This window comes from Anopheles funestus, chromosome X (genome assembly GCF_943734845.2).
Source record: "Anopheles funestus chromosome X, idAnoFuneDA-416_04, whole genome shotgun sequence".
Lineage (NCBI taxonomy): Eukaryota > Metazoa > Arthropoda > Insecta > Diptera > Culicidae > Anopheles > Anopheles funestus.
In genome coordinates this window covers 9,868,013-9,886,198 of record NC_064597.1, presented here as the reverse complement: position 1 = coordinate 9,886,198, position 18,186 = coordinate 9,868,013, and the positions used below count along the sequence as shown (strand labels likewise).

At 45.4% G+C, this 18,186-nt stretch overlaps 1 protein-coding gene across 2 annotated transcripts; it reads left to right on the top strand.

The window, feature by feature from the left end:
* Positions 1-1,558: 1,558 nt before the first annotated feature.
* LOC125766109 (uncharacterized) lies at positions 1,559-16,563 on the top strand. Of its 2 annotated transcripts, XM_049431764.1 has the most exons (7): positions 1,571-1,636; positions 1,712-1,777; positions 1,894-1,961; positions 8,795-8,931; positions 14,186-14,465; positions 15,593-16,042; positions 16,174-16,563. In XM_049431764.1, exons 3-7 carry the CDS (start codon positions 1,944-1,946, stop codon positions 16,345-16,347), a joined length of 1,059 nt encoding a protein of 352 aa, XP_049287721.1. In that variant the 5' UTR covers positions 1,571-1,636; positions 1,712-1,777; positions 1,894-1,943; the 3' UTR covers positions 16,348-16,563. The 2 variants fall into 2 exon arrangements, with proteins under 2 accessions (XP_049287711.1, XP_049287721.1); XM_049431754.1 differs by having other exon boundaries at positions 1,559-1,777.
* The last annotated feature ends 1,623 nt before the right edge of the window (positions 16,564-18,186 follow it).

Sequence of the window (18,186 nt, the reverse complement as noted above, 5' to 3'; positions counted from 1 at the left end):
AAATGTCCTCCAGCCACAGGCTGCCAATCGATGCCATCCACTGACAAAAGGATCAAAAGGATAGATTAGCGGCAACAATGAGACAATGCTGCCCGATGCTGATGGGACGATCGTAGCACGGGTTGATGGAAAGGGATCCCATTTTCACGCGTGACTCGATAAGCGTTTTGCGGTAAATTGTTCCGGCTCTATTAAAACGGGGTTCGGGTCTGTGGTGCTTTGCTCTATAATTAATCCGCCTCACCATGGTGATACAGCCGCATTCTTTGCATAATTGTTCACGCGGGCGAAAATCTGCTCGATGAAGTGTCACGCTCCAAGCAAGGTGTGAGAGGGAGAGAGAGGAAAAGAGGAAAAGTTTGAAGTTAGGGGGAGAGAGAAGATGAAACTTCAATTTCTGCCCACCCCTTCACAATGCGCCGCCGCGATCTTGTAACATTACGTTTTGCACGTTGCTCGGTTGCGGTGATGGTGCTGCTTAAGGTTGCTAATTTGACATTTACGTCAGCTAACAGCCACAGAGCTCGATGCCGAAATAAAAGGTTTGCAACGAAAAAAAAATCGGTTTCTTCCAACGCGAACTAACGCCCGGATGACCTTTGTGGGAAGATTTGGTTCTTAATGAAGACTTCCTGCTAGCCAGAAGTTTTGCATTGTAGTAAAATTGGAGTGTTGAGGCATTTTTGGCAAGCAGACATTCGATCGTTCGTGCTTCAGCGATCTCATGCGGCTGGATCTCGATCTTGAGCCTGTTTTGCTGCCTTTGGGGTTGGGCGTGATACAATTACTTAATGTTGGTTGCTCTTTTATTTTTTTGGGGGGTCCGTGTAGAAGTGTGAAGCGATGAAGTCTACTACCATCTCGGTAACCAGGTGTCTTTCGCTTAGATGTTCTTTCAGGTATATCTCCGTTTCTCCTTTTATTGCTCGAGTGCTCCGGTTCGGTTGTGCCTTTCTCTTGCTGGCAACCGTGAAACACCGCAGCCTCATGCTCGGCTCGGCCGCGAGATTACACGTTCCCGTAGCTGACCTAGAGTAGAGTGTCGGCTGCAGGCTCCCCGTTCTCTACCGGGGGAGTTGTGGACGGATTTTTTGTTGTTTGTTGTAACTCCAACCCCGTTACCGGTTTCCCTTCTGCGCCGCGAACGCATTACGCCCGAACCCCGCTGTGGGAACCGGCCGCCCGCGGTTGCGTGTGTGTGTGTTGCATTCTAGGGAGTAGTGGTGCACAATAATACTAACAATGATGTTGAAGAAAAAGAAGCCGTAGCCAGCAGACAGAAAACCTATCACCCAGGCATGGCTAGGTGACCGAATCGAAACCGAATCCGAACCCGATCGACACTGGATCGTAGCGAACGTAGCTGGAGAGGGTGGCTCTAGCGCTGGCGTACGGGGGTATACGCGGAATGTCCCCACAGAAGGGTGTGTGTGTGTGTGTATGGAAGGGGGAGTTGCGGGGGCCGTCGTGCAACCGATCCTTCCTAAAACTTCCCCCCCAGGGCTCTTAGTTCGAGCCCGATCGGTTCGTCGTATAAAAAGCATTCGGTAAGCCCTAATTGTGCTCAGTAACTGATTTTGTGTGCGGCCCGAACGCACGGCAATTTAGCGGTGGTTTTAAGCGTGCAGTACAGTGTGTGCAGTGTGGTTCCTTTGACAAGCCTTCAAAAAAAAAAAATTAATTTAACAAAAAAAAATCCTTCCTCTAACAGGTGAAGGTGTGTCATTTTGTGTGCGTGTACTTACAAGTGTATTAGTGGAGATTTTTTTTTTCGTGGGTGAGTGCACAAGTGTTAAGTGACAGCTGTCATCTTCACCGAAAAAAAAACAAACAAAATAACAACTTGTGCCTATACACATCAAAATCATCATCATCTGTCAATCTGCCTTCTAGTTTGGGGCCCATCGTTCCATCATTCCGAACCCAGTATCCAGCGTGCAACAATGATTGGATTTAAATTGGTAGGTTTATTCATTTGTAGGTTAGGTTATGCAAGTAAACAGTTTTATCAGTACACAAAAAAGAATAGAAAAAAATACAGTGCATGTGCTATGTGCGAGAGTCTTGTGTGTTAAACGCTTGATAGAATATCTTCAAGAAATTCAACAAAAAAATCAACTTCATGTCAGAATTGTGGGCAAATACATCCGGCTGACGTTGATGACGTGTCGATTCTCGCGCGTACGTTGACATCGTGTGGAGGCAGGGCATCCGTAACACGCTAAACACCACCTATCAACCGAACCGTGCGCGCCTCACAACACACCAAACCCGAGAAGTAGTTTCACCTTGAGGTTTTTGTGCGAGGCTGTGCTGCGAGGGAACGGTATAAATACACCGCTGCTCACCGTACGGCAGCTTGTACTTTCACTTTTCAAGAATGCGAACACCGGTACACCCCGGTTCACGTCCGAGGGTGGGGGAGTTATACAGCATCAACCACCCGAAGCGCTGTCATTAATATGGGCAGCGCTCTCAGCATCGGCAGAGCAGAAGAAGGAGAAAAAAGCCCAGCGCCAGGGTTTATAGTCTGGTGGTGTGACGGATTGGACCTGGTGCAAGATTAGAACGGGTTATTGGGTGTTTGGCGATTTTCAAGGCAACGGCAAAGTATTCGGGAACAGCCTTACTGCCGTATCCGCATTGCCGTGCGACTTCCTCGATCAACTCGTAATCGTTGCCTTGGCCTGATTGAACAGCGTTCTGTGCGTTGTGGTTCTTTGCTTTCCACTCCCTGTCCTGTGGTTGGTGGAGTGAACATGATGCGCTACACTGATCCCAATGTATGTCGTCGTCACGTTTGGTGTGTGTCAACCCAGTCCGCAGCAAAACGAGCTGTCGGCTGTACCGAGGTTTTTTTTTGCTAGGCCGATTATATCGAATATATCCTCATGTATCGCAAGAGTTTGCATCCACAGTGGTAGCAAGGGTTTATGTCTACAACCGTTTAAGGCAATCCCCCTGCGTACCGGTCAGCATTCTCGAATAGCCGTTCGCAGCTGAAAGCCAATTTCCGGGGCCGGAGCCCTTTTTCCAACACGGTTGTGGCAATGGTGGCAGTAAGCGATGACATCGCCACTGGTAAGACGCTTACCCGATCCTACAACACTGATACGATTATCTCCAGCGTCCTTTCTTCCGCAATCGTCGTCGTGACGTTTCTACGTTTCGGGCGGAAATCGAATTTATCAACTTGTGCGCCAACGTACTTTCCTTCCGGCTCGATATCAAACAGTATCTATTGGCAGAATGGGGTTTGAAACGAAAGGACACCAAGAGAGAGAGAAATGTCGAGAGTACGCTAATAGTAATTGACAGTTTCAACCGATTGCTGCCGGGTAGAATTTGGTTCTACCTATTTCTGACCAATCGAAACTGCACCACTTTCGGAAAAAAACCCCACCTTACCGTGTTGGAAAGAAAGGAGGTAGAACAAGAAAACGAAAAAGTTAAACGAAAAATCGAAACGAAATGCTAGTTTCCGGGCAGTGTAGCAAACTTTCGTGGACATTGGTACCCGCAACGAATTCGCTTCAATTGCCGGTAGCGTTAAAAAAAGGATGTTAAAGTCACAACCGGAATGAGATATCGATCGGAACCTGGTTCACCAGCAAAATCCTTTTCCGTCTTCCCGGATACAATCGAGCACAGTGAAACTGCAGTGTCTAATGCGTTTGCAGTTTAAGATGATGTTTTTTGAAGATGTTTTGAGTTCCAATAGTTTGGGACATCTACTGTAGCTACTCTTTTTATTCAAGGTAACAAACTTGAACATATTGTATGTTGGTTTGATTTTAGCGTTTTAAACCTCTTGGTAGTCTTGTCTTGTTCAAAGTTCTTGAATGTGTCCTAAGATAATATTTTTTGAACTATTTTTTTTATACTGAGTTTACTTCAGTTTACTGAGATTACTAAGAAGTTTGAGTTCAAAATGTTGTTGTTTAACATAAAAAACAAAAGTCGACAACACCCAAAATATTGAGAACTTCTAATGTATTCAAGCTAGAAATTCTATCAAGATATTGATCCAGAACTTATCAGCAATTAGATTCCTCAAACAATTTCCAAAAGAGTCTCCAGATTCTTAACTACTTGCCATAAGAAGCATTGAGAAATTCAATTACACTTTGTTACAAAGTATTCTTATAACTTATTGTCAAGTTAAGAAGCTAATTGCCAATAAAATCAAGTACTGCTACCATTATGAACAGAGCTGTACCTGATTCTTGGTCGAGAAATTCTGGATCTCCATTGGCGAGTTCCATTTTTGTAAGGTTCCGGTGTGTGTGTTTTTTTATAACTAGCTGAGGGATTTTGTAGCTCCCTGCAGTGGGAACGAACCCGTATAAGCCGGGTAATCAATACCGGGTGTGCGCTTTCGACTTCGCCAGCGTCCCGGAAGGAACCGTTGCCCAAGGTGCATACAGCATCCGTCCCTTTTTACGGTACGGCACAATTGCGTTCCTCGTTGCCACAAAACAATGCACACAAAGAAGGGCCAACAGGGAGGAAAAAAAACGTACGGGTACAAACAATATATAATTCGACGACTAGCCGACGGGCATATGAACAGAAGCATCTCCTCAAAAAAAAAGAAACTCCCCACTGGGTGCTCATGCTGACGCACCGGATATCAGTACGGTGCAGGAAACAGTTGGCCAGCATGGAAATTCAAACCAGGTATGGGTACCGTCCCGGGTGTCAATAAATAATGATTTTTGGAAGGTTGACCGGGAGGTTTGGCCGGATTGGACGAGTGGAGTCCTGGTCGAGGGCAACATCTGTCGTTTCCCAGCGCGAACCAAGGCTCCGGCAGCCGGAGCCACAAAATTCTCGTGAGAACCGTACCCAAATGCGATTCTTTTCGCCAAAAAAAAAAAACCTCTCGTTTGGAACTGGAGTTCACGTACACGTTGAAGGTTGCATCAGGTAACTGTTTAAAGAAAAAAGACCAAAAACAAAAACAAATGAAACTCAAGCTTAACTTACTGCTACTTCACAAAACAAAATGGTGACAATAAAGCAACGGGGAACTATTTACATTGGTGCATCCGACAAATGATGCCGGGTTTTTGTCGAAGAGTACGAAAAGACTCCCTTTTCCTTCCTTTGTCCCCTTCCCCCCCCCCCCCTTCACTCCCCCTTAAGTCCCTTCTTTCCCCAAGTCATGGGTTTCCATCGTCATGCTCGTAAAACGTACTATAAAACGAACTATCGGTGGGCAATAAAAGACAATGTGGTGGAAAAAGAGTTTTTGGCGCAGATTTTGCACGCGTTTCCCAAGTTTCCTAAACATTTTTCCTTTTCCTCCTCCTCCTCCTTCTCCTCTCCGTGATTTACAGGGTTTTCCTTCTTAGCGGTATGGTTTGGTTTATTTTTTCGTTGTTTTCCGTGTACTCTACCATGCTTCTTTTGTCCATCCTCACTTTCCCACAAAACTGCTTCCGCCGAGACACTCCATTCGGTGGAGTCTATTCGGTGTCCGTCCGTGTGCTCGTGGATTGCTCGTAAAGTTGGCCACGCTCGTAAAGCTGCGATATTGATTTTGCGTCTCTGTTGCCAGCGCATGATGACTTGCATGCAAACCCCTTTTTCACCGCCCTCATACCCCCCCCCCCCCCCCCCCCCCCGGTTGCTGGGAAGTGTTGCATTACCTACCTTCCCCCTCAGCATCCCCTTTCTGCCACCACTTGGAGCGTTTGGAGTTTTGGAGAGCGCTTGCACGAATCACGACTTAGTTATTGGGAAAGTTTCGCGACGCGTTGGTGCTGCGTTCGCACGCTTACGGTGCCAGGTCAAGGCACCGAAGGGTTTTCGGTTTTTGGGATGTGGGTAGCCGTCTTGCACGTGCCGGGCTGCATCTCCGGTATGGACGCTAGCCGCTTGTGAAGGAGTTAGTAAGCGAGAAACAGAACTTTTTTCCTTCTTTCTTTCTTTTTGCCTGCTGTGAGTGGGGTAAAGTTTTGCCAAGCGAAAACCGGCAAGCATCGAAACGTGATCGAGTTTTGTCCCGGAATGGAGCGCTTCACAAATGAAGTTGAAATTAGGTTGCAAAAGCCACGGAACCTGTAGCGTTTGGCTTCCATTGCTTGTGGTGGTCTCAGTGGTTCTCAATTGTTTAGATAATTTAAAAAAAAAGTTATATATTTGTACTTTTTTAAAAAAATATTTTAATTAATATCAACTTGCCCAAAACATCCAAATATAAGTCAAAATATAGTTTATGTTTAAGATGGCGTAACCTTAGTTTCTGCCTCACTCAACCTGCTTGTACGCTTTATACTGAGGGCCGATTCGGAATTCTTGTAACTCAGCAATATTGTACCACTGGGGGCTGGTATCTTAGTGCATTTATGCACCGTCTATCCTGATCCTACCAGGTGCGCTCACCAATACCGGGGTCTATGATACCTTAAGTTAGAAAGCTAAAATTTTTAGCCCGGATCTGTCAAAACATCGAGCAGAATCGAGCAGAAATATTGCGAGTGAGATTGATTTTCTATGCAATGTTTAAATTAAAGTATTAAGATTATATAGGATGGGACAAAGCTTACAGAAATCGTTAAGCTTTTTTTATTTAACTGAAAATATGTTTGAAATAATCAAGTAATAAAGCATAACAAAACCCACGAATTTATCTGATTTATACATACACAAAATAATTGGCATGGCACAAATAAATATTTGTATTATTTTTCATAAAAGCTTAAAATAGTTAATCTTATGTAATTTCATGGTTGTTTTAAATCTTAATTTAATCAATATTCACCCGAATCAACTTTCGGGAAATATGGCCTAACCTGTTTCAGACATGCTAGAAAAATGCCTAGTTTTGACATTTGTCGAGCAGCTGACCGAAACTATCATTAGAAAAATTTTCTAATCAGAAATACACCGGCTAATTTTGCTGAGCTGTTTGTATGGAAAGCTTGCAGCAAATAAGCTGCCAAACGTCAAAGTCCATATAAAAAAACTAGTGGAAGGTATCATAGACTCCATTATCTGTCAACCGGTTCTACACGGCTCTAGTGCGGTTTGCATATCGCAAGGCGGAACATTACTATTAAAAAGCATCTAAAGCTATTCATTGCATACTTATTGACATATATTGGTCAAGATAATGATTTGATTATTCTGAACTAAAATATGCAACATATGGAAGTGGCAAAGTGAGCAACAGGCTCTCGACCACTGGACGTCGTAAAGCAAAAAAAAAAAAACCAAAATCATGAGAAGCAAAAATACGACCGGAAATTGTCGAAATGTGACCCGCGTGGCAGCACGTACGGCTCTTTGCGAAGTAAATAATATCCTGCTCCGGCCAGCCATCTCACCTTTGAACATGTGCACACACACACACACACACACGCACGCGTGCATATAAACAGCATCAAAACATCTAAATTGGGTCCGAAAAGATGAAGCAAACTGTCTCCTGTCTTGGCGAGTAAAATCTCTTTCGTGCGTCCGGTGGAACCGGAACCGTGGAGGTTGACTGTTTTAGATCGGGCAACGGTATCCGGTCGGGCCGCTGGTACTCGCAAGGGCAGGGAATGTACGTGCGATGTGTGGTACGTGTTGCTGTGTGCGAATGAGTGGTGAGCGCATTGTTTGCGTAGCCCGAATAGCCGAAAGACTTGGCTGAGGCAAAAGTAAACAAACGGTTTCTGGTGGGGGGTTGGTGTGGGGCGCGCGAGGGGAGGGGGGGAGGTGGCTCGGTAAAATCATATTAATTCTACCAGAACATTACGGTCGTCGAGTGGTGCTGGAGAATGGTGGCCTACACACAGCAACAAGAGGAAAGAAAAAAAAACAACCGCCCCGTTGGTCGAAAGTTTTACGCTCGAAAGCTTTCGCCCGGCCACTCGAAGGAAGTGGTACGACCGGGACGATGGTTCTTAACACCGGCCCGGTCCATACTTTGCCGTCGCTCGTTCTGGTGGATGCTTTCTCATATATCCTAGCTCGATGATGCTACATTCTGTTTTGATTACTACTGTTTCCCTGGTCCGTGATTGCAGGTCGGGTGAGTTTTGAGTTTAAAGACACACACACACACACAGAGACGCTCGCAGTTGGAGCAGTTGTGGTAGAAAGTTTTACCCTCAACACGGTTGTGGAGTGGCTTCCGGTTTTCGCAATGATCCACTAGCTACCGTAGCTACCTCAGTGGTTTTACAGTAGTTTTATATATATGCGTACGTTATTAGATTGCTCTTTAAAGGTTGTTGCATCTGCAGTGATGTATGCGAGTCTGTGGACTCCTTGAGGATGTTAGTAGCGTACGTCTATAGTATGTATGATGCATCTCCACGCATCATCCTTACCCGGTGCAAGTGGTTCGGCAAGTGGATTAAAGAAATTGTTCAACCTTACCAGCTAGTCTGTTGAATATTTCAAGCGTAATTAATTCTGCCTTCCCTTGTACGACTCCCGCTCATGTCCGCAATCGTCCAGTGTTGCCAGTTTTAGAAGCGGGTAATTCAGAATTCTATGAATAATAATAGCAAAATTGATGGACAATCGTTTGCAAACGTGCGTCCGGAAGTAGCTAGCACATCGGACATCTTCGTGTGGCATGCAGGCCACCGCCCACATATGCGGGTTACGGTTGTGGTGGGTCCGTAAATCAATCCGTTATTATCCATGCCGCTATAAACCGTGCCACCATGGTGCACTGATGCAATCCTCGACGTGTGGTGGCCGAACGGGGATTTTGTAATGTAAATCGATAAGCAACCGAAAGCACTTTACCGTAGCATGTATTTGATGGATTTTCTTCGCTTCTCGGTAGGTTACCATCGTCACCTGTCTGGCGGGTGTGATTCTTGCCCAGGACTACCAGGAGTACCGGCAGGCACCACTCCGGATCGGTACCAAAGCCGAAGAACCGAAACCAACGCCGGTTCCCATCCTGAAGCAGATCAACAGGTAAGCGAACGGTTGCTCGCAACGGTTGTTCCCTTTGCAAACTAACAATCTGGCGGTATAAAACTAATGCAGCGTAGTTCTGTGGATTGCATACCCTTTAGGCGCATAAAGTGTCCCTCCCTCGTTACAGGAATAATGGGGTTCTTCTATTGTAATAAATGTAAAAGAAGCTTTTTCAGCTGTGATTTAAACAGGCCGTTATTAATAAAATTTATTAGGAATACTGTTAAGTTAAGTTATAGAGATAAAACAGTAAATAATCTATAGTTTTCAGTTAATTTTTCATAGTCTTGGTCAAACAGTCGATGTTCAGAGATCGCTTTTGGGCAAAATTTGGATACGACCCAATACGGGTCCAGAGCTGATAGAGACCCAAAGTTCCACAATAGCGGCCAGTTTAAATGCCGGCTCCAAGAACTAATTTTACCCTAACTGCCATATGCGAGGCTCATTCTGTAATGAAAAAGGCGCCTAAGGGGTATGCAATCCACAGAGTTAAGCTGTTTTAGTTTTTCACGCATTCTGCTTAGCAAAGCGAAAATAAACCTTAATTTTAGGTTTCGAATAACACTACAATTCTACAAACCAATCATCAAGCGAATGGTCGATCAATTTACCATAAATAACAGCATGCAAACCAAATAGTGCCAGCCACATACCGGTACAATTAATCAAATGGGGGAGAAAAAGTTTACCAAACAGTGCTAAAATAAACTTACGCCACACCACCAGACGAGAAGTTTTTTTGTGAGGGTTTCCCAACGAGAGTGCTGAAACAAACCGAAAGCTAACACTTTGTACCGCTTTGCTAGTTTTGAATGTTGAATGTTGGGTGTAAGTGTGATTCTTGCCATTAGTGCCACATTCTGTTGTGGTTGTGTTTTGCGTTTGCGGCGCCTGAAGTTATGCAATCACGTGTTTTTTATTTTAATCACTGTTAATAGGACACTAGGGAAGCATTAGAAGCCAGACAACACAGACAGGGTCATCATCTTAATGGGTGACGTAAGCAAAAGAATTGCATACCTTCAGGCGTCCGTCAAACGGCACGAAAAACACGCTTATGCCAGGTGGATTGAACGCGCACCGATTGTAATCTCGTTTCGCGGCCATATTGTATTTTGTGTTTTGTTTCTCTGTTTCTTTCTCGCTCGGTTGATTGTCTTGCGGCCTGGCTGTGGAACGAATGGCGGTCTGCTTAAATCACTTGCTCACTGCAACAATGAAAAACAACCGCAACTTCGGGATTTTAAAATAAACTTTCTCTTACACACCGACACCAACACACACACATCAAACTGCTTCAAATTAATTGCACCGTCTGCGTGACACGATTCCATTTCCATTTTTCCGTTTTATGGTTGTACTTTTGTTTGCCTATTATCGGTTGACGATGTGATCTCGCATGTCATCCACATGAACCTCTTCCATATCCTTCCTTCTCTCCCTCTCTCCCTCTCTCTTCCTTACCTCTACACATGCATCCATCCCTCACATACACCAACTCACACGGTACCATATCGCTTTGTATTTCCCATCTCCCTCCTCCTCCTCCCCCCAAACTCCCCCTCGCGCCACATGTGGCGTATGGTGCACCGAACACCGAAATGTGACAGCGACAGAAGCGGTTACTATCGGAAGCGCTGCTTTGCCGCAGTGCGAAACAACTGCAAGCTGCGTACGGGCGACAAAATTCACTCGAAATTCATCCCGACCGGTGCTGGAGCGGTACGGCCGGTGGTGGAATCGGTCGGGGTGCGACAGGCCGCCGGAAATGTCATCGCAGAAGTGCAACGGCCCGCTGGGAATGGTTTCGGTGTGGCAGGCAAAAAATTCCCCAAACCGTACCAACCGTCAACGGTCGGGCGTACGCCTTAGAGACAGGCTGACGCTTTAGTGCAAAGTGCTTCTTTTTTTTCTTTCGTCTTCTTTGTTTCTGTTCGGGTTTTCTTCCATTTCCTGTGTCCGTTCCTACCTCTTGCCTGTTGCGAGCGTTAGTACAAAGTGCCATAGTTAGAATGCATGCATAGGCCGCGCGTGTTTTTGTGTGCAGCTGTACGAACGAATTCAAAAGCAAAATGCCATTTTCGGTTTCAGTGCCGTCACAATAATGTTCACCATTCAGAAGGAATGAACCCTGCAACGAAGGCTACAACGGTGCTCACCGAAGGTGTTGCGTTGCACTTTGTAGTTGTTGTTTTTTTTCCTTCTTTCTTCTTGTATTGTTAAAAAAACGCATGAAATAAATAACATTTAGCTGTAGAAACTCTGGACTAGAGTAATACCTTTAGCACCGAACACTGCGACTTTAAACACTACTTTTTTCCCCAATCCACGGTTCCGTTTAAGCAAAAATAAAATATTGCCCCTAAAAGGTAGGCAATGCGCAATACGCATAACGCTTGTAAGCTTGTTTATATTTTAACCGAATGAAACGTTACTGTCACAGTGTTACATCCCCTTTAAGGTCGTATCATTAGACGATTAGATAAAGCTAAACCCGGGTAGGATTTGATGCGATTTCCAATGCTCTTGTTCTCGTGTTGTGTATTGTCTACAAGTATTGCTTCGAGCATATCTCGACATACAAGCAACTGTACCGTTACTGTGCGTTACGAAAGCGTTGTTAGCAACGTACTTAAGAAATAAAGTCTGATTAAAAGAATGTTCCGGATGCGTACCGGTGAACCGTTCACGAGTTTGTTACAATGTAGGAGTGAACATGGTGAAGCATAGAAACTACTTCCCTACCTTACCGTGAAATGCTGAAGCAATCGAACGTTTCGAGCTAAACCGACCATTTAATCCGTACCCGATTGATTGGGAACACCGGAGGCGGTATTATCGTTTGCCGTGTTGCGGCTTTACATCTTGCCACGCTGCTGTTCTCCTATCCGGTCGGAAGCCACCGGTAGAAGTGACCGGTAGAAGTGGGACACTGTATGACTGTTGTATTATTATTTTCCTGTTTTTGGTTCTTCCCTTCCAAGATGGGAAGATCATTCCATCCTTCAACACCAACTACGTTTCAGTAGTTCATTCCGACCGTTTTTGGCGTTTGTAATCGGGTATCCCGGGGATCCGACGGTGTAGATCAGCATCAGCCTGCCAAACAGCTTCTTGACGAATAAATCAGTCAGTCGTTTCTTTCTGTTTTTTTTCTCTTCTTCTTCTGTTGTGACTCTGTGGTAGCTCTGTGTTTTCTCGGCCGGTGCTTAAGCGCCATCTAGCGGACCGTTCTTCATCATCTTTCGGCAGCAAACCGACTCCCCCCCCCATTACCGATACTGGTACGTCTTTGCAGCGTTCGATGGGGGTGGTGGGGGGTTAGAGCAAATAGGAAAACAGAAAGAAGAGCTTAGAGAGGCTCACCATTGGCACGAACCGTGGAATATGCGCCCCCGGAGCTAGAGGATTTTCCTACTGCTTCGGAGGGGTATTATATATATTTGCTTTCGGGTGTGTTTCACCAGCCAGTTGATTTATGTTGCCCACTCTCTCAAGCACCCCCGTTCCTTCCCCTGTTTCACTCCGCATTTCCCATTGAGCACTACACCAAAAACTGAGCAAAGCAAAAAAAACGGGAACAAAACGGGAAAAGGTTACTCGCCCCTAAAAGAAAGTGCTTCGCCTTCGACCTTCGCCCATTGTCAACGAACGTGTTTTGCGGGAGTCGTTCACCGTTTGGTTACCATTTACAGAGCGATAGAGAGAGAGAGAGATAGTGAGAGAGAAAGAAAGAGAGAAAGAAAAAATCGAAAATATTCACAGTCATTTATCCTGATTCCATTTCCGCTCAGCATAAATGATTCCGGTTTTGTTACGAACGAGCGCTTAGGCAGATGTATGGAGTGATAGGAAAAGTGTGTGTGTGTGTGTGTGTGTGTGCGTTTGGAGTGGTTGGGGTCAGTGAAATGGTTCGGAGGCTGAAAATAGTGGCGACGAACCTTCGGACCGGACCGCGGGCGGGGCAGGATACTTCGACCATTTGCTTAGTTTATTGATTGGAAAATCAATATGGCCGACAGGCTGGGCTTTGGCCAGCTTGCAGCTGCCCAGCCTTGTCCGGTGTCTACCCAACGTGAATCGCGTTCACTGAGGTACGCGATGTAAAGAATTTCCTATGTGTGTGTGTGTGTGTTTTTTTTTTGTTCCCATCTCTACTCATCTCTCTGTGTATTCCGGCATAGACACGCAACTCCATATCCATGCTGGAGCTTTTCACGTGGAAAACCTCAGAATGAGATAAAAGAAATAGCTGAAGTGTGTATGTGTGTGTGTGTATGTGTGTGCGGCTCTTAAGGCGTTTGCGTGTGCACGGATGCTTGTCAGGAAATTTGTTTGCGTTTCCACTTTTGCGGTTGATTGTTCAAAGTATTTACGAAACCAATACCCCCCCTCTCCCCCCTTCCCCTCTCATCCCCCTAAAAATATCAAGAACTTTCTACAGATGAGGGTATTCAGTAATGGTAATCACCCAAAAAGGTATACTCGGCAAAATCGCATAGACAGAAGCGGAACGGTTGCCTTAGTTACAACGCTAATCCTTCGCTAAGAAAAAAGAAAACACCTTGGAACCGGAAGGCGAAAGAAAAATCAATGACGATGATGATATCCATCAAGTGCCATGAAAACTGTACATGAATTTAGCACCAGTACCGGCCATTGGAGGCAACGGCGATCCACCCGTTCGATGCCAAGAACCAATGGCTATTTCTTATCGCTTTGCTTACGGACACTCTTTGCATTCAGATACTCGGGTCCCCCTTTATGGCAAATAGCATTAAAGTTCATCAAACGTGACCGTGTCGTCATGCACGTTCGCCCCCCCCCCCCTCCCCACCCGGAGACGAAGTGTGTGTGTGTGTCTGTGTCCTTTCGAAAGGACGGAACTCGTAAGTAAAACCATCGATCAATGTCTGTGACGGAGCTGAAGTTGAAATTTTCCGTTCGATACGGCACAGTCTTTGCTCGAAATCCGAAATGACAATGTGTGTTGGTTTGGTTGCTTTTGCTGGGCAATGAAAAGGACGCACTGGGGTAACTACAGGCCGCTGTACAGTGAATAGAAAGCACGCAGTAGTTTTGACAGTTGAATTGAAGGGGATATGTAGTGTTGTGTGTATTTTTCTTCTTGAAGCTGTTACCTGCTTAAAAACATAATTTTGGTGTATTTTCTTTCCCATCATATCTTTTTCTTTTCTCTCTCTCCATCTCTCTCTCGTTTATCACTTTACCCGTCTCGTTCGCCTAGACACAATGAGGATGGTTCGTACACGTACGGCTACGAAGGTGCGGACGGTTCGTTCAAGATCGAAACCAAACTGGCAACCGGCGAGGTAAAGGGCAAGTACGGTTACGTCGACGAGACGGGCAAGGTGAAGGTGGTGGAGTACGGTGCGAACAAGTACGGTTTCCAGCCATCCGGTGAAGGTATCACGGTACCGCCACCAACGCTCATCGACGAAACGACCGGCAAGGATGATCTGCTCGAGGATGATGACGGTAACGTACCGGTAGCGCCGCGCCTGCAGGTATGTAATCCACATACACGAGTGTAACTCATAGTGATAGTGTATAAGGTAGTAGAAGGAAGTAATGAGTGAGTTAGTTTGATTCTTTGAGGAGAGTATTTGGAACTCTTTTAAGATTCGTTTGAGGGAGTAAAATACTAGAGTTAGTGAGGTTAGGATCGTTACTCTCCTTGATGACTAGAAACTAACGGTAACGTACTGATAGCACTGCGCCTGCAGGTATGTAATCCGCATACACGAGTGTAACTCATAGTGATAGTGTATAAGGTAGTAGAAGGAAGTAATGAGTGAGTTAGTTTGATTCTTTGGGGAGAGTATTTGGAACTCTTTTAAGATTCGTTTGAGGGAGTTAAATACTAGAGTTAGTGAGGTTAGGATTATTACTCTCCTTGATGACTAGAAATTAACGGAGAGTGCTCTTAGTCACTCACGAGTTGTAAAGATCACTGATTGAAATCTTCCGTGAGCTATTAAACATGAGATAGTTCTGGATACATTATTGGATATTGAGGATAACTTCCGCTATTGAGAGTTGCGAGAAACTAAAGGTCTAGGAATATACAGATCTCGTAAGAAGAGGGTATTAATCAACTGTATTTCTTGGAAGAAATTCTTCAGATTTTCTGTATCAGTATGGTTTTTGGGTAAAATATTGGAAGATTAGTTTGAGGATTACTTGATGTCTAGAAACTAAGGGAGACTAAGGGGTGTTAGTCACTAATGAATTGTAAAGTTCAATGATTGAAATCTCCCGTGAGCTATTAAACATGAGATAATTCTGGATACATCATGTTGAGGATAACATCTGCTATTGAGAGTTGCAAGAAACGAAAGATCTAGGGATTCCTTAGACCTAAAACCTATTGGTAGATCTCGGAAGAAGAGAGTATTAAGCGGCTATATTTCGGGGGAGAAATTCTTGAGGTTTTCTGTATCAGTATGAAGTTTGGGTAAAATATTGGAAGATTAGTTTGAGGATTACTTCTCGGCAGAGACTCCTATCTCAAGGAGCTCAGTAAGGTGTATAAGTATTTTAACTCTTCCAACAGGGAGTTGGTGTTATTACTCACGTCGCTAAAGTGAGTTACTGTTTCCATCACTAATTGATGCTTTTATTTGCGCCTCAGAAACATCGACCCATCTCGAAGCCACGCTTCCAGGAGGTGCCGATCCAGCAGCCGCATCAACACCACCAACACCAGCAACACCAGCAGGCACAGCGCCCTCAGCAGCAGCAACAGCAGCATCAGTATTATGACTACGATGAGCAGCCAGCACCACAGCCGAAGTACCAACCCGCACCACAGTACGTGCAGCGTTCCCACTTCGGTGCCGCACCGGCACCATCCGCTTCCGTAGGACCGGCGCCACCCCGCGCCCAGATCCCGAACGCTGTGCCGGTGGATGTTGTGTACGCGCCGAAACAGCTACCCGCCCGCCCGGACGTGGAGTACCGCAATGTTGGACCCCAAACTTTCCCCGCTGCCGCACCGGCACCCGAACCCAAGATCCGCTACTCCCAGCCATCGTTTGCACCGTCCGCACACCCATCGCAGCACACCGCCAAATCTGCCAATGTAATGTCCGCTCAGTAAAATGGGTTTTTTTTGCGCACGCACACAACCATACCATGCTTATGCTCTGTTTTTTTGTTTACCTTTCATCCATCGCCTCTCCCTTCCAACCCCGGGTTTTTCCCCCGATACAGGCCGTGCCACTGCAGCAGCCTGGCTTCCCGCAGCCCCGACCCCAGCCGGCCATCTATCAGCCGCGTCCTGCCCAGGGACGTAGCACGAGCGTGCTCGATCAGCTGGCGAAGGATTATGCGCTACCGCAAGGTGGCGCTGCACCGCTGCACGACATCACCTTCGGTTACTTCTGAGCAACGATCTCGTGATACCGCTCCCGTCCTGGGTGTCACTGCAAACGGCCTTGCGTTCTCATCTTTCGCCTTCCCTGCCCCAAAAACACCTCCACCACCTCTCTCTCTCCCGCACCATCGGCGCACCACCAACTTGCAAATTCCTACGCACCCGTGAAGAACTGATGTCACCGTAGCGTTAAGGTGAAAAATAAAATTGGTCTTACAAAACGTGAACGTACCGTTTAAAAGGGCACCTTTTACAGTGTGTTGCATCCGAAATAGGAACAAAGTAGAGCGAAAAAAAGGAAATAAATAACGCGCAGTCGCTTGGATGGTTTGATGCTCATTTGTTAGTGCTGATCGCTCACGATCATACATCATCAGGTGTGGCGTAATTTCTTTTCCCACGTCCTTCCACACCTCCTGACACTAGGGAAGAAGGTGTGAGATGTATCACGATGATGGTAAGATGGAAAGAAAAATGTTTAAGGGGGTAGTCTACTTTGTCGGACCGAAACTGAAATACAGTGAAGCGCCGATTATCCGGGTACCTTTTATCCGGCAGTCCCATTATCCGTGCAGCTCGGAAATGGCAGCTTCGAAGGCGAATTGACATACAGTAGAACGTCGATTATCCGGAGTGCTCGGGACCGGTCTGATGCCGGTTGATCGATTCCCACGGATAATAGTCTCTTAAATATCAAGGTCGTTTATAAACAGTGGAGCCCCGATTATCCGGCTGTTCCATTATCCGTGGAGCTCGGAATTGACATATGAAATGCAAACCGGTGGTGGCAAGAAATAAAAGCTTCAATAGGGATGATATAATTTGTTGAAATTTGACTTGAAAATTTGACTCTGCAACATATTTACTTTGCAGAGTGTAAATAAGAAAATAAACATCTTGTTTTATAAAAAAAAGTCCACCCATTACATACTAAACACTAATATTGATCAATAAAAAGAGTTGTGCCTATTATCCGTGATATTCGCTTATCCGGCAAGGTCTGAGTCCCGAGGAGCACGGATAATCGGCGCTCCACTCTATATAGATACTATATACGCTTTATCTACATATACAAATGACCCAAATATTTACGGGACTATTATCCGGGGAATTCGATTAACCGGCATCAGTCCCGAGCATCCCGAATAATCGACGTTCTACTGTATGTCAATTCGCCTTTGGAACTGTCATTTCCGAGCCGCACGGATAATGTGACAGCCGGATAAAAGGTACCCGGATAATCGGCGCTCAGTTGTATAAAAGATTTTATTAATATTTTCTGGGAAAAAATCAATAATAATAAAATTAATTGTTGGAGGTTGGAAAAAAACTGAGTTATCTCTGATGATATCCTTCTCACTCACTTTAGTATTAAAGAGTAGAACACGACGAATATTTCTTTAATCTAAAACTTAATAATTTCCACAAAACTTGTAGAGTGTACTACCCCCTTGACGGATACTGCCATTGACAGGGGAAAAAAAGGGACCTAGTAGCAACGGTATACCACCAGTCCCGTGAGTAAATTTAAATCAATTGCAGGTGAAGAAAAACGGTTCATCGTTCACCGTGCAAAAAGGTGTTTGTTGTTTTTTGGCCTGCCCATCGAAGAAGCTGGCCCACCAGCAATGACGCAGCGCATTTGGGCCCTTTTCTTTCGCGGCCAAAGAAAAAAAAAACAAACAGGTGTTGGTGGGAGTGATAAGCGGGAAAAACAATTTTCCCCCTCAAGCACACACACACACACACACACACACACACACACAAACACGCATATGCCGTACCGAAAATGGTGATTACGTGGTGTAATGCGTTGGTAATAAAGTTTTCCGTCACCAGTACCTTTTGCC